Consider the following 17,563-nt stretch of genomic DNA (forward strand, 5'->3'; position numbering starts at 1 on the left):
TACACCTGTACTTCTCAAAGAGTTGGGATTTTGTCACATTCAAATTAAGCATGTTGATATCAAAGAGTGATTATCCTTCTCTGGTTGTTCAGTATTTTTACAATGAAAACGGAAAGGTTAGTCACTTTTCAAAAAAGATAAAAGAAATTTGTGTGGGAGAACTATGTTTTTTAATATCCTGTTAATGTCACTACCTCTCAGATTTATCTCGCAACCTGGTGGTGATGTCTCAGGACTAGGGATGTAACGGTATGAAGATTTAACCTCATGGTTATGGTGACCAAAATGATCATGGTTTTATTCCGATATTTTTAAAAGTGTGTTCAATGCCTTTAGCAGCAACTTTTTTCCTGCACGTTCAGCAGACAGGATAACTATCTTCAATCAACCGTTCTTCGGCATTCTTATAATAACCAAAATATGCCCATGCTTCAGACTTAGTCCTCTTAGAGGGCTGATAAACCTCTTGAGCGCTGTAAACTCCTCCTTCCGCCATGTGTCCAACTTCAAGAAACACACGTTGTAGGCTACGCAGTGCGCCCGGCAGCAAACTTCACGAGACTCTGATGAAACTGGGAAGGATTAAACATGGTTTCCTGGAAACCATGTTGATAATAATGTTGAAACATGGCGTGATAATAATGATATTTTAAATGAAAAACGGGAATTGTTATTGTCAACATTGTTTTCGTCAGCATTATTATCATGGTTTACCATAACACCGGTAATCCTTACATCCCTACTCAGGACCTTGGTGTGTGAAAACAGGAGAAACAGGAAGTGGAAATCATTGTGCATGTAATTTATTCGAACTAGGTTACAATCACACAAGTTGCATATTGTAATATAACAGCTGTCATCAGATATTTTCCAAGTACATGTGCTGCCCAGACTGTGTTTTAGATGTAATGAATTTTGGGAAAAGTAAGAGAGATCCAGCTATAATGTATGATCACTTAACATGTGCCCCACGTGAAATGTACTACACTAGATGTTTCTAAGACCACAGTTACATTTAGTCATGAAGGGGTTATATTGTCAGTCTAAACAAAGCACAATTTACAACCTGGCACAGTGAGTGGTAGTCTTTGTGAACAACCTTCTTGGGTAAATACAGTAGAGTGCCCCTTGTAGCGCAGTTTGTATCAAGCTATATACTGTATGTAGATGTGTATAGTGAATATGAAGCAGGCTAATGACTTTTGTTGCGTAATTATCTTTTATTTATCTTTCTTGTTCGCCATCATTTGTTTCACTCTTTCTAGTAACAAATTATCTAGTAAACACAAAAAAGTCAAAGCTATTATCTAAAAATACTGAAAACTTTTTTTGTTGCATAGCAACAAGGATTGAGAAATGTTCCCTGCATGCTTTTAGCTCCTTCTGTTACTAGACATTTATAGCATCACCTTGAGAAAAGCCTGGTGTCTGATCAGAGCCGGAGGCCTTGATAGAAGGTGTCAAAAGGTATCCTGGGTACCAAAACGACTCAAAAGCAAAACATATTGGCATGACATATGCAATTACAGTGGAAATCTTCTTTTTGACTACACCTACACTGTTTAACCTGCCAAACAGTGAGGTGGTATTTTGCTGGATAAGTCTAATTTGACTTTGAGTATCCTTTGCTGGTGACCTTTTTTTGTTTAACTTTCCTTGTTCTGCCTGGTAACTATTCTGTTCCAAACGCAGCAGTATTGCTTCTTTTGTTTCTAAAAAAGAAAAAAAAACCTGCCTGACCTTTGTGTTCAGTATAAAAACTAATATTTGCTATAGGCACACCACACAATGGTGACGTATCGGGCAACAAAAAAACATTTTAACCTGAAGTTAACATTGCCAGACCTTCCTCCACAGCGCTGCGGAGGAGGGTCTATGGCTAGTCCATGATGCATTCCGCGATGGTTGAAAAACGTGCTCTGGTTTATTGGCATTTATTTAAACCAATCACAAAAGAAAAAGAAAAGAGTGGTATCAAGAAAATTTCCTGCGGCACCGGAGCAATCCGAGAAGTGGAACGTCGTGGATGTAGACTAATATTTTGGTGACTTTGGGACGCAGAAAAAGCTGTATCCACAACATTTAAGTTCCTATAGTGAACTTGTTAGCCTACACACAACTAGCAGATACAGAGCAGCATGAATATAAGGTTGTTGTTCTGTCCACCTGATACTGTGCATATAAATTCATATTCACTCTCTTTCAGCTCTGTTTTGCTCTCCACCAACTCCAGAGGAAAATATTTGTCTCCTTAGCTGTTAAATGTTCCTAAGTAAATGTCTGTCTGCAGTGAGGCTGAACTAAAACAGGAAAGTTGTAGGCTGTAAAGCCAAAACAATGAGCTCAATTATGCTAAAACGGACTGTAGCAATTACTTCAATTAACATCACATACAGTTGGTCATTTGTTCTATTGTTACTATAACAGTTTTGATTATAGCACCTTTAAATCAAATTATTTTATATGAAAATGTAATGCATTATTACACAGTAGTGTAAAAAAGGCATCAGCAAAAATACAGGTTTAACTCACACAAGCAACAGAAAGGCCAAGCAGAGTTCCCTGTCTGCATTAGTGTTACAAGTCCTGCTGAATTTAATTCTTAACATAAAGCTCTCTTTCGTTTGTGCGTGTGTCCTCAGATAACTTTGTGAGGGAGAATCCTCGTAGTTGGCAACAGCGTTCCTCTGTTCAGGAAAAATCCCCAACTGCCTGTTTGCTTTGTTGCACCATACGCCTTACAAGCAGAGTGGGGCTGAATGAAGTTTTGTGGTGTGAAAGTGTATCTCATGGCCAGGCTTACTTACTTACTTATTTATTTATTTATTTTCATAATAAGCCTTTTAGCAACGGCTGTTGTCACAGACAACTGTCGGGGCTTAGTATGGGTAAGAGTTTTGTTGAATCGGCTGGTGGCTTTTGGAGCAAGATGATTGGAATTTTTCTGAGCAGTTCCTGCCGCACTGCTCGTCTATAAGTCACAGCTCCACTCCCATTTTTTCCAAACTGCCCATAGTAAGTCCTTCAATTTCATAGAAATGCCATGTTAAATTTGTGGTGTATTCTTTTACACTTCCTCAATGTGTGTTAATTTGATGTAAATTTAAACCATATTTAAACTGCTTAGTTTTGACTTATGATCCAGTATCAGTTCATAATCATCATGGGCAAATTAATGGTCCACACAGCTTGCGAGGTGGATTTAATTTGTAATGACCATTGTATGAAATGTTTACAAGATTTCTTCCAAAACAAAATACTACTATATCTTCACAGTACATATATTTCATTGTGATGTCTTTAAAAATAGCAGCACTGATGATTTATCAAGATGAAGATACCATTTGAATTTCAAATTGACTTCACGTGATTGCAGCCTCACCAGTTAAGGTTTTCGACATTACAGATAAGAATAGTGAGAATAGTGAAAGGTCACACAACACTGTTGATGTGAAGTAGAAGAGACACAGTATGTGTTTGTCCTTATAATGACTGGCAGGGAAGTGAATGATTAAAACCTAGCTTCTTGACAATATGTGTATTCTTTTCAGTACTGTAGTGGGAAAGTGTGTTGTGTGCCCTTTAACGCTTCTCACTTGTCTCACCCCCCTCCAGGCAGCTTCATTGTCAATTGGACCTGTTTGGTGTGACAGTTTTAATCTCCCACTGGGACAATGTTATTGGCTTTTCATAGACAGTCTGTTACATGATATTCCTGAATAGTTTATGCAGTTTGAGCCTCAGCACAGCTTTTACAAAGGTCAGTCATCTCAACAGCTCTGCTTCAATAACAACCACAGGATGTCCTATTGCTCAAGTAGACTCTAATAACAGACAGATCCCTGTTCCCATCCCACTCTGTAAAAACTACTGTCATGAAAAGAAAAAAATCTGACTGCTGAGCTGCAAAAGAATTCCATTAAATAATGTAAAAGAATTAAAAATAACATCAGAAACACTATCCTACTTGACCTCACGGAAGCTATATTATTGCAAGTGTCGTTTATCAGTGATTTAAGCCCCCAACGTCTACTTCCAGGCAGACGCTGCCTAAATAAATACAAATATATTGCTTTGAATCAATTTTAACTGGCAAACTCAAATCAATGCTGTTGGCTTAATGCAGGTGTCACTCCTCTTTTCTGTGTGAGCACTGTGTTTGCATATTTTGAACCAACTAAAGGGAAGAAAATACATATCTTTTCTAAAAAAAATAAAATAATGTTATGTGGCAGACAGCTGGAAAGCCAAGCATAAAACAATCAATTAGGGGCAAAGTATAGTCTGGTCTGCTCATATTCAGCTATATTTTTGACTCCCACAGACAGTTAATTAAGGGAAAGAGTGCAGACCAATCCACGCAAATGCTAAGATAAGGTTACATGGACATGAACTTTAAAATGATGCTACAAAGCCAAATATTCAATTGAACCAAAAAAGGAAACTGACTGCAGTTAATACAGCCACCTTGTTGAGAATGAAGTTCTGGTGCAGGCATTCAGTACACTGGGAAACCCCGCTGTTCATGGCCATCAAAATAGTTTATTGCTTGACTTTTCTGAAACCAAGCAACCAAACTAAGACAGAGAACTTCTGGATTCCTCTGGGCGGGCGACTCCCTTCTAGTGAAACTGATGAAAAATTAATCTTGCCAGGTTCTGCTTTATCTTGAGCTCCCTGCAAAGCCCCATTAAATCTGCTGTAAAACCTCTACCTCGATTTGGTTCAGAGCTGAGAGGCTACTGGAGAAGGCCTCTGCTGCGCATTTACATTTACAGTAATCCACACACACTTATACATACATTAACATTTTCAAAACTGTGTATGCATTTTGCTGAGAGAGCAGTTTACAATTAGCGGAGAATCAATGGAGACCTCAGAAACAAAGATAGTGTCAACATGACAAAGTTTAGAGCAGTTAAAGGCCACAGCATCCTGACAAATACATCTAATGGGCCTTAAAAATGACAGGGTGGTGAGGAGAGAGTTAACGTGGGTGGAAACTAGCAGCAAGTGAGCTTTTCGTTCATGGAGAGGGATTAGACGCCTCTCACAAGAAACGGAGGTTGGATTCAAGCCTTCTTTCCTTGCTGCTTTTCTCCTTTTCACCTCTCGTCTTTTTCTACTCTTTTATCACTCTGTCTTTTTTTTCTCATTCCTCGCTCTTATATTCCTCCATCCTCCACTGCTTCTTTTATTCCTTATGATTACAGCAATGACAAGTTCATTAATTAATTTTTCAGACTTTAGCAGTTATATCAGTTCAGTTGAGTTAAACCTGTTAATTCTTTGCTGTTTCTTTGGTAATTTTAGACAAACATCTGGTATTCATTAATTTATTCACTCACACCAATAATCACACATACTGTATACTCTGACTGGCTTTTGTAGCAGTCTTTCCTTTCTCATTCTGGGTTGCTCCACTAGTAGTTCTGGGTTGGCAGCAGTGTCTCCTATCAATTTGGTTAATGTAAACTTAATTTGCAATGATGAGTATGTTTCATAAAAAACATACTGCAGATGGGGTTATGCTTCGGTTGCTTCTGGCCACTAGACCTTAGTAGAATTTCAGGTAAGGTTAGGTCTTGATTAAATATTTAAGATTTAAAGCTGACCTGAAGCCCAAAGCCAAAGCACTCACTCACACATTTAGATGGTAAAATAATATGCAGTTGTAGTCATAATATTTACAGTATTTACTTCAGCAAGACAAAGTGTTGAGGATCAGGGGGTCTTTTAAAACAACATCAGAATATTTGCAATTGATTTGTCATTCTGTGCTTCAATTCTGCTCTTTTGGAGCTGATACCAAAACCTCTGCTTTTCAGCGAGGTCAGCAAAAATCTGAGGCAGCATTTCTAAGATTTTGACATTACTGCAATCTTTAGGCCTGAGGGCTTACTATGCTGTTGGAGAGATCTTGTTTATCATCAGAAAAGGTTTGTACCTTGTGGGGAGAGAAGGAATGTACACCTTCACTACAAGGTTAGGGGCTTCTTTGAAACACACGCAAAGGACCATTACAAGAAAAGATGAAAGCTGGGCTTGGCTCAGATTACATTACACCTCTTCCTGAAACACACAATAGTGACTGACAACAGCCATCCTGGGGTGGAGAAACCATAATATAGAAGCTGGAGAACAACAATGGCAGGTTGACCTGTCTAGTTGATTAAGTTCCCCAAGATTCTGGTAGGAAAAGTGCAACACAACCTTCCGCTGTTTGCGTATAACAACTATCAAACTGCCCTGCACCTGAGCTGCATCTGCTCTAGCTCTGTAAAAAACAGTACAAGCCTATTGTTGTACCAGTCAGGTCAAGTGTGGAACTATCCAAGTGTGAGGAAGCCTGACTGAGAAATAAAACGCCCTTTCAGTCAAATAATCCTGCATTAATAAATGTTTAAATAAAGGCAATTAGACACGACTGCTTTAAAAGATAAGCTCCTCTCTTCCTAAACAGTCATGATACTAGGTAAAGTATAAGCCTGGAGCGTCTTCCTATTAATACAAATCTCAGGCTTTGAATAATAGGCGGGGATCATAAGTCGGTTTTGTGTTGAATTAAAACAATTTGTGTCAACAGTTTATCTGTAGGGTATGTTCTTCCTTCAGAAAAAAGAAACACTGCATTGCAGAAGGAGGAAAAAAGCTCTTGTGTCTTTTGCATCTTATTTTTGGAAACTGATTGCCTCTGAGAAGACTTGCTGTCTCTGTCATCATTATAAGATGAGTCACAGCCAGCGGTGCTCCAGGTGTCTGAAAGAGAACAGAGGCGTACAGTATTTGATACGAGATGTATTTGTTTGGGTTGTTTTTCCCTGATTTCCATTTTTTTGTGGATTGAATGTAATTAAATGGTTATTGAAACTTTATTTGTTTATTTGAAACTTATTAAGTGTTCAGACACTATCCTTTATGAATTATTATTCTGTGTTTCCCTGAAAGTTATATTGGGTGACCCAGACTGCCTGACCATTAAGGAATTATTGATTTCATTCATTCATTTTTTATTATAAATAGGCCTACATGTATAATTATTAAGAAATAAAGTTGACAAAAAATTGACATAATGTTCCTTAATCATGTATAGTTCAAGTATTGCATTTTTTAATGTTGTGGTGTTAATTCTGGTTAAAAAAAGAAAAAAAAGTGTTTTATCTTTTCATTGATTTTTTCATCTTTCGATGACCACACATCCTTCGCTTTAGTTGTAAAACTTTGCGATAAAGAAAGATCAGACACTGCCTCTGGACCAACCGAGAAGCAGCGGTGGACAGAATTTGACCCTGCTTGGCTAACCGAGAAAAATGAATGAAGATAACGGTTCACACAATACAGGACCGTGAGCTATTTAAATTAGCTGGATACATGGTTAAATGTAATTTGCTCTTACCAGTGTAAGCGCATTTACACCAATCAGTTTCAAAACTTCCCAGTGAGAGAGTAAATACAGTAAACATATTCTTTGTAAATCTTTAAAAACATTCTCTGAAAGAACCAAGTGGGCCTGCCTTGTTGCATGATCCAAATTTCCTTCAAAACCAGCCATTCTCAGCATGTAGCTTGCTATCTCGAAGGTTTTGTTGTTTCCCGTAGCAAAGGGATTTTAAGAACGACAATACACAGAGAGCGGAAGGTGAGAGGCAAATTCTGACATTTAACGCAGAAATGTACTTCCATTGATCCAGACTAATTTTTAGGAAACTCCTACTTTCACCGTCACCATATTATTGAGTAGGTCCTGCTCTCATATTGGTTTCTTACAACAGTCCAAACACATGCAAGTCTAAATCGCTTTCTACAAATCTAAACTTACACCTTCCTGCCATTCTTACTTTTAAAGGCAATGTTATTGGGTGCTCTTTGGGTCTTGTTGTATGTATATGCAGTTTCGTACGATTACCTTTATGCTAATGAATTAATTTTTTATGCTGCGGATAGTTGTTTCCTAAGATATAATTTCAACCATGAGTTTCATGACTAACGGAAACAATAAAATAACAAACTTAGAAGTACCTTTCAATTCAATTCAATTTTATTTATAGTATCAATTCATAACAAGAGTTATCTCAAGACACTATACAGATAGACCACACTCCAGAATTTACAAGGACCCAACAGTTCTAGTAGTCTCCTCCAGAGCAAGCAACAGAAAGATAGTTTCCTGATGTAGATTTTCACTGAGTTCTTCTGAGATCCAAAAGAAACCAGACTTTTAACAAAATGATCCTAACATTATGTCAGGCCAGGAATAAATAAATTAAGAGTTCCTTATCCTGTCAGACTTGCCCCTGTCTAAACCCAGTGGGAAGAGATGGGGATGAAGGGACACTGCAGTGTCAGAGTTTGGCTCTAGATTTCCTGACACAATCTTGTCAAAGAAAACAACTTGCTGCTTCAGCTCAACAGCATTACTTTCTCACATTAACTATATACTGCACTTTTCTGGTTTTCCATACCAGGAAAATTACCAGTAATTTGGTTGTAAAATAAAGTCAGAACCTTGGTGTCCACTGCAAACAACCTCATGAGCAGAACAACACCTATAGGATCTGACCGAGGTTTCTGCCTAAAAGGAAGTTTTTCCTCGCCACTGTCGCACTGTTGCTTGCTCTGGAGGAAACTACTAGAACTGTTGGGTCCTTGTAAATTCTGGAGTGTGGTCTATCTCTAAGGTGTCTTGAGATAACTCTTGTTATGAATTGATACTATAAATAAAATTGAATTGAATTGAATCACTATGGTAGCTGACATTTACAAGAGCAGTGTTTTCTATTTCATTTTAGTAAAACCCTAGTGGTTAGATTTCTTATACACCGTGTGAGTAGATGTAATATTTGCTAAAATGTGTACAATGCCATTGCGCACAGCACCAACAGATATCTTTATGTTATGTTTGTTTTCTCTGTGTTGTCACAGATCTCATTGTCAAACTGGCAAAGGACAAGTTTGGAGCCATTCAGACTGAATACCAAAAGGTAACTGTGTGTGTGCGTGTGTGTGTTTGCGTGTGCGTGTGTGTGTGTGTGTGTGTGTGTGTGTGTGTGTGTGTGTGTGTGTGTGTGTGTGTGGCTAAATCACATTTGAGATAAAACTTGCATGGCGATGTGTGGAATGAAAGGAGAAAAACAACAAGGTGGTGTTAAGATACTGCTGCTCTATGAGTGCTACATGACAGTTACATGTGTAGTCAGTAAAATAATGATCCACAGATATACACCAGCAGATTTTGGTTCTTGTGATCCTAACTTTTGCAGATGCTTAATTTCTATAGTTAAGATACCATCCCATTACACCTGTGTGTGTGTAAGGGTGTGTGTTTGGATGAATGTGTGTGTTTTGCTGTGCCCCTTTCTTTTACTTATTGCATTAGGGTTTCTGATTGGATGCAGCAATTTATGATATAAATTACTGAAGGCAGTAGATAGTTCCTGACTTCTCAAGTGTTAATAGCTTTTACAAGCCAAGGCAAGGCCATCTTTTTACTGGCGCCCTTGAAAGAAAATGCTAATTGCTTCTTCTGCACAACCTATGAATTTAGAGAGAGATCCATCATTTAAGTTTTTATAAGGAACAACTTTGATAACCAAAGACATTTTTTAACTCTTTGACAGTCCCTGAGATCTAAAAGTTCCCTCTGCACCTCCCTCTCAATTATTATGGGAGAATTTCATCAGTCTGTGTTCAGCATTACAACATGCAACTATGTGGATATGCATGCCAGTTTTGAATCCTTTAATTTCTCTTTTTTGTTGTTCTATTTCATCCATGTTTTTTGTTCTGTGGCTTTGCTCTTTCTTTGACGCTGCGTTGCCTTTGTCTTTTGCATGCCCTCTTCATCTGGTCTGCTCTGACCTGGTCTCCCTCAGCCAGAGAACATAGTGCTGACCCTTCAGGTAAAGTCTGCACACTGGACTTAGTGCAACCCATCCCCTGTCTCATCATGCTCCACTGTCCCGAGTCATCAGGGTTGCACAATTCTACCTAGAACTTTAAACTTTGTGTTAAACTTTAGACATATCACTACATCTTTTGTTTATTTCAACATCTTCATCATCTGAATATTCATAATTATTTCTGCAGCCCCACGACTCACACCCAGCCATCTTTTCCACCTCCCAGTTAGCTTCGCCAAAACTGTAGCTCCTGTCTAATTTAAGTCCTGATTAGATTTTTTCAGCTTCACAGAAAAGCAACAATGCTGACTGGATAACAAAGCACATTCTTGTGCCCTTAATAACATCTGGATTACCTCATGGATGGCCTAATGATACAACATTGGCATTGAATAAATGTATACCAGTTAAGAAACATAGATGTTTAGACAGAATATCTTTTTTTCTACTGGTTTGCCGTCGAATTTGCTTCTCAGCAATATTTGCTCTGATATTCACCCAAACCACAACAAAGATCACGCACACATGCACGCATGCACACACACACACACACACACACACACACACACACACACACTTCATCGTTTGCATGCTGATGTTGACAGGGCTCAGTTTAGTACTATAAATCTTCACACACTGACCTGGACCAGCGGCACAGTGTGCAGCACTGCCACCGCTTAATGGAGCTTTGTAAAAATGTGTTCTCCAAAGAACACATCACTCAAGAAATAAACAAAACCAATCCATGTACTGTATATCCCATTGCACCCCTAAGTGATAAGGAGATAATCCGTTTTCTCTTCCCGCCTGAAATGTGTGATTTACAATAACAATACCTGACATAAATCAAAATAAATTAAATGTATGACTGTGGCTGGTTTATTTACCACACAATAATTCAATGTCAAAACTGGCACCAAACCTTTTCTTTTAGCAGAAAAAAAGGAGGGACTCCCAGTATAATGTTAATTAATGTCAGTTAGTTATTAGTGCTGTACCAAATGTCTTTTTTTACATTTGCAGCTTCCATTGAGGTTTTCTGTAATCATATTTTGTGATGTTATCACCCTAAAGGGGTTATTTAAATGTAATTCATGCTTTTAATACAGGTGCATGCCTCCCTTTGTGTGCAGCAAGCAGGAGAGCAAATCGTTTTTGGTCTGCAGGGAAAATATTTTTGAAAGGCTAAGCGCCAACAAACAGGGATTGGTGCAGAATATTTCATTAGAATGTGAATTTCAAAAAAATCGTACTTCTTTTTTTCAATACATGAACATGACTTTCGAACCTTACAATGCTCTGGAGTTATTGGAAATGTTTGGATCAAACATGTTAGAATCGATCCTATGCAACCACAACTGGAATCTAATTCTACAAATAGTATAATACTTATAATCTCAGTGTCGCCTAATTTTTAAACAACAGGTTAAACATAAAGAACAGACCTGCAAAAATAAGAAGCTGTGCAGCCTTCAAATTTTGATTTAGAAGCTTCAAACTATTCGGTAAAGCCCTTGTCAACATAGCCCAAAAGTGAAATGTTATCCAATGCCATAATACTAGCTCATGTACTTTGATTGTTTTGTAAATTAAACCATCAAATCAATTCATATCAAAGCAAAAGTAGTTTGTGGAACTTGCATTGACCTTGACTATATCCTTTATGTCACCACCCAATAAATGCAAAGCAGAACAATCCCACCTTAAGAGACCATTTCAACCTAATGTACAGCGGATAATTTTCCTGATTGTACAAGGTTAATCAATGAAATGTCCTGGTGTAATCTTGGCTTGAATCAAAGCCTTCCACCCAGTGGATTTAAATAGTTTTTTGCGGTCTTCACTTTTGCTACCTAAATCATTAAAGCTATCATTGAGCTATCATATAATGTTTCTCTTGTGGTTCCAGAATGGTATCCAATTCAATTTACTAGCAAGCAACAGGAACTGAGCCACAATAATGAATCAAAACAAAAAGCACTATAAACACAAAGAACCCTGACATTAAGTTATTCACAGTGGCTTCTATAACTCATTTAGCTTATAGTCAGTGAGCAGTTTAGGGTAACAGCATCTTACTTGAGGACACTTTAGCAGGCCTTGTGGCTGCTTTGATTCAAATCTGATTTAATGTTACAGAATTGCCTGTCTTAACCACTCAGACATGATGCCACCTCATCATCCAGTTTGTTCTTATTGGACGGTCACCTTCTTCTTTTTGGCAATTGCCGAGACAAAGCTATAGTCCAAAAATAGTCTGAGCTGCAGGCCCTTGAGAGTGCTCTTGTAAAAAAAAAAAACATTTTGACCTTTTTTTGGTAAAGATTCACCCAATAACAAGCAGAGCCCAGAAGCAGAATGACAATGCAAAATATCCTCATAAACTGGGTTGACATTGGTGTTTTAGATGACAGACCACAAACACTCACATATGCCAAGTGTCTATCTTTTTTTTTCTTCTTTGGCTATCTACATCTTTGAAACTCTCTGGTTCCCTCTTTTTCTCTTCGTGTCCACTGAACCTGAAATCCTCCATGTTTTTATTCCTTAAGGTTAGAAAGGGTGTGACTGACTAATTCTAGTCTAATTCTACCTACATCCTGTAAACTGTGTATTTTGACACAGCCAGGAGCCTCTCACAGCCAAGCTTCTGGAGGTTGGATTTTGCTCACCGCCTGGGACTTCCAAGGTTGCACAGAGATTTCCAAATGACCTGAGAAGAATACTCCTCGCTGACAAGTTCAGAAGCCAGGTCCTTTCACCCGGCATGTTAAAAAGCAAAAAGCCGCAAGGTCCCTGGAGAAGGCAGGGTCATTGACTTATGAAGGCGATTAAGATTAGTGTGAATCAACCAGAAGAGCAGTTTGTCCATTCAAGAGCGGTGATAGCAGCCGTGCTTTGATCCTTTCTTAACAAGAAGCTATTGAACATCATTGTGACAAGTTACATGCAGTGTGGGAATTGCCAATCCCCTATTCAATTTTGCCAATTTCCATAGCCCGTGCGGAGTGTGGTGTAGATAGGGGCAGATTAAGTAGGAGCAATGTGGTACATGACAAGAGAATGGAAGCTCAACTGTGAACCTGCCAACAGCAGCAATTTAAGTGTCTCAATACATCTGGGTGAATTTGTAAGAAATTGTGTTGAGTCACCTTGAATATTTCTAATAATAAATCAAAATTGATGATTATTGAGGCTTTGTGATGAGGGATGTGCAGACTTTACAGTTGTATATTCAGAGACAAAGCACCATCCTAACTTCTACAGTACACACAGTCTAAATACAGAGTTTTTCAAATACCTTCATTTCATTATATGACAGTCAGCATTCTTACACTCACTCCTGTGGTAACAGGCTCACCTCAAGCATCTTAATGTTAGTGGTCCTTGCCACAATTTACAAGTGCTCTAACTGCATCTAACAACTAGCATCTAATTTTAACAATCTAACCATTCACTACAGATACTGTATATTTGCATTTCACAAGTTCACAATCAAAGACTTTTCATTCACAACTTCCCCTTTTCTAGTTTGTCCAGTCAGGCTTTCATGTTTTCAAAGGTCCAAAGGTAATATTCACTAAGTCAGTTTATTAGCTACACCTAGCTAAAGATTATGGGTTCTAATACAACAGACAAAAGATAAATCTGGATTACTGAAGGTTTTAATATTAATTCTGTAGAACTTTATACTATTCGGTGAGGCTGTAGTTTATGATGAATTGTATTGCATTTTATTCAGGAGTATTCTTATCTATATACTAAATGGTATAAACAAATTATTATATAGGAATTATTATGAAAGTGGGATCTGGGGCTGTTACATTAGAACGCATTAGTTTTATCTGGGTGTACCACATGAAGATCTTCAATTTTTAGGCGTGAAGCTTGAGTTTTTCACACAATATGTCACTAAAATCCTATCTTGAACCAAGTGATGTAAATCTGGCAAGAAAAATTCATAATTTAAAAAGAAATTACTAATTCTGTTACACAATTTCCGAATATCCCCAACTAGTAATAAACTGGAACTAGTTAAGTGATGCACCCAATTTTTGAAACTAACACTTTCTCCAATAAAATTAAAAAGCATACATTTCTCCCACACAGATTTGTTGCCTTGTTTCAAGGAAAAAAAATCGAGATTTTATGACTCAATTCAAGTCCAAAGATATTCAATACCACTGCAGTGCACGCACTGCCTTGCAGTCTGACCCTACTGCAGCAGTTTTCCCATCAGAAATGCTGTCTTTCCCCTTCATTAGTGGGAAAACCGCAGCACAGATCTACATGGGTGGCTCTGACTCTGTTGAGTATTTCTCATCATCTTCCATGTGTTGCTATCCTCTCAATGCATATTGCGGTTCATTGAAAATGTAGGTTAAAAACAACCTTTCGTTTACTGCTAGGGCTGCACAATTAATCGAATTTTAATCACAATCAGGATTTTGGCTTCTAACGATCAAGTTTGCGCGATTGAACAATATTTTACATGCGTCATTTCATAGGACGCTTCCGTTTTTTTTCCCAAAGCCTATCTACCACTCCGTAAACCAGTGTCTGATCATGAGCCAGTCCGAGTAGTTCCCTGCACTGCGCAGCTTAGTTTCTAGATGTAGACGGTTACAGAGGACAGAGTAACGGGAGGAAAATTCAACAGATAGTTGGTTATACGTTGGTCTCAAGGTTTATCAGTTTACTAGTAAACAACATTTTATCCCGTCTGTGTTGTTTTTCAAACATCAGCAGTGACCAGTGCTAGTTAGCGTCTGTTAGCTCACAGAGCTCTAGGGCGCGAGTAATATTTTTCCTCTGGGTCGCACCTGTACACCTAATGTCCTCGCATCCGCTGCAATGTTGTGTATATGGTTTAATTTTGCATTACATGACCCATTTCTTCTGTAAAGCCGTGCCTGTGTTGGATCTCTCCTCTACTCTCTCGCGTCTTACTCTCCACGCAGCCTTGCCACACAGCGCCGGTTCACACTTCTGACATTTGTCTACAGTTTTAATTGTTATTAACACAGCTGTTTATTGTTAAGCAGGAGAGGCAAATCTGTATTTGTACCAGTGTTTCCGCTGGTAACTCTGCTATTGCGGCCGCCACGGCAAAAAACAAGGCAAAGTTACTGAATGCAACTAACACTTTGTAGCGTAATAGCGTTAGACAGAGCCTTCTGAACCTACAAGAGATGTGACCCAGGACCGGAATTGTGATAGTTCATAAAAATGCAGCGCAGTGACGATACAGACATTACATACACACAATGTGTGTAACTCCACTGACCCGCCATTTCATTTAATTAATGAGTCAGCTGTTGCTCTGTGAGTAGCGCCCATGCACTCTCTCCCTAGCTCTTTTAATCAGTTATTGTTGAAAAAGAGTGAAGGAGCTTTCTCAGAGATACATTGAAAAAAAATATTTCACGTTTTTATTTCCAATAGCAAATTTTCATTTACATGTGTAGCAGCTGTATGTCTATACAACTTCAACATTAGAAGCATGTAGCATAATATGGATGTGAAGTGTGCAGTTATAAATAGCTTATGTGACAATAAAATATGTTTTGGTTAAAATCAACCAATAATTGTGATAATTAATTGTGACAATCGTCAAAATATTGTTTTAAAATAATCGTGATTAGCATTTTGGCCATAATTGTGCAGTCCTACTTACTGCAAGTCTCAACCAGCTTTCAGTGGCATACGTGAGAAATGTATTAAGAAAGAGAGTCTTGGCATATATGTTGGTTAATGATGTGGTTAAGGAGTCAATCCTTGAACTGGCTTATAGTATTTAAGAATTAGAAAGAAAGGACTCTCCAGCAGTGAGTAGTGTTATGCAATGTGTTTATTGTTTATCCACAAATCCCTTTTGGACATAGAGTATAGAGAGAATTTCCTGCAGTGGGATCCTACCAGATATTTTTAGAGTTGTTGTTCATTTTATCCTCTGCCTTGTGTGTGTCCTTCCTTTTTTCTCCTTTACAGCGTTATTAATCCCTCCTTTCTTCTCTCCCTCACTACCCAACTCATCTGCTCACCTCTACCAATCCAATTCTGCTTTCCCTCAACAACCCCCATCCCATTTTCCCCTCATGTTGTTTCATCTCGTTTTTTGTCTCTCCACCTCTGATCCATCTTTTCTCTCTTGATCTCATTTCCATGTCCAACTTCTTTCTCCATCATGTTTCCTAAATAATTGTCCCTCATTCTTCATCTGGTTCTTCCCCCGCTGACCCCAGGCCATCTACTACGAGATAGGCTTCCTAGTATGTGCGGCAGTCGGCCTGCTGTTTGCAGTTTTGGTGCCGATAGCTGGCCTCTTCTTCTGCATGTGTCGCTGCTGTGACAACTGCGGCGGAGAGATGCACCAACGCCAGAGGAAGAACGCAGATTGCCGGCGTGGCCTGCTGGGAACACTACTCTTCGCCACCTCGCTGGTCATCACGTGAGTATAACACATGCATACACACACGACAAACAATTAGATGTGTACTTTCTGGTCCAAACAGTGTGGGCAGACTTGTTTATGCATGCACACTTACACTGGAATACAAGATACACCTCTGTCTTTTATAGTGTTCTCACATTCCGGCAAAAACTAGAGCTGCACCGATTGACCGCCAGTGACCGGAATTGGCCGGTTTTCACGTGACCGGCCATGACTGGCAGGTCAGTCTGACATATGCCGATTTTATGCCAGTCCAATGCACTCGGGCGCCGCATGTTTAACATCGCGCAGCAACATCAGCATCAACATCAATGTTCTAACGGTCCTGTGTGTGTATGTTTTGAGAAATATCATTATACTGCAAGGCTATATTTATTTTGTTTTTGTTATTTATATATTATGTTGCTATTACCTGTTTTCCCTGTTTTCATACATACAGAAGTTTGCTAAATATATCAAATTTGTTTAGTTGGATATTGGATGTGAAAAGAAGGAACTTGTTCTTCCATAACATTGCACTTTAAATGTGTGTGAATTTATATAGTTCTATTTTATAGGCATTTGTTCAAAAAAAAATCTTTGTTGTATGCAAAATGTTAAATGTATTATTAATGAAAAGATAGAAAATAGATATTTGTGTGTGCTTAAAGTGGATAGAAAATATGAAATCGGAATTGGCTAACATCAGTATCGGCAGGCCAAACTTAATGAAAAATCTGAATTGGCCTTGAAAGTTGTAATCTGTGCATCTCTAGCAAAAACACACTGTACACACATGCACCTCTGGTCATCTTGTGAGTCTGTTACACACACACACACACACACGGGGTCATCAGCTTTCCCCATCCCCCATGCTGTTTGCTATATATAGTAAATTCCTACTGTAGCTAAATACTGTATGCGGCCGCACACTTCATACTTGTGTTCAGCACTGGTCATTATAATCTGCAGGGGGATTCACACTGAAAGCTTGCATGTTGTGGGACATTCATTCATGTCAACGCACGCCAAATACTAATAAATCAAAGACGAACAAATTACCCTCCAATCCACAACATACCTTGGAATTTCATCACAATTATTACATATGATTCCGTTGGTATCATATGCTTAACATGGTTGTCACCTCTACAACTTACTATTCTCCTTGGCTTTCTTGTATAGTAATAATAATATGTACAGTACTGCATCTGACTGTTTATTACATCAC

At 38.5% G+C, this 17,563-nt stretch overlaps 1 protein-coding gene across 38 annotated transcripts in view; it reads left to right on the forward strand.

Annotated features, from left to right (window-relative positions):
- prom1a (prominin 1a) overlaps positions 1–17,563 on the forward strand; it is a 73,489-nt gene that overhangs the window by 18,096 nt on the left and 37,830 nt on the right. For 33 of the 38 annotated variants that reach the window (XR_004658362.1, XR_004658364.1, XR_004658372.1 and 30 more), the window contains exons 2-4: positions 8,923–8,981; positions 9,873–9,899; positions 16,145–16,350. Coding sequence is in view for 26 of the 38 variants with exons in the window: in XM_034884476.1 (XP_034740367.1) it covers positions 8,923–8,981; positions 9,873–9,899; positions 16,145–16,350 (292 nt within the window). In the remaining 12 variants the exon portion in view is untranslated. The remainder of the gene's footprint in view (positions 1–8,922; positions 8,982–9,872; positions 9,900–16,144; positions 16,351–17,563) is intronic. The other 5 variants (XM_034884455.1, XM_034884463.1, XM_034884472.1 and 2 more) reach the window with 1 other exon arrangement.

Source organism: Etheostoma cragini, chromosome 10 (assembly GCF_013103735.1).
Source record: "Etheostoma cragini isolate CJK2018 chromosome 10, CSU_Ecrag_1.0, whole genome shotgun sequence".
Classification (NCBI taxonomy): Eukaryota; Metazoa; Chordata; class Actinopteri; order Perciformes; family Percidae; genus Etheostoma; species Etheostoma cragini.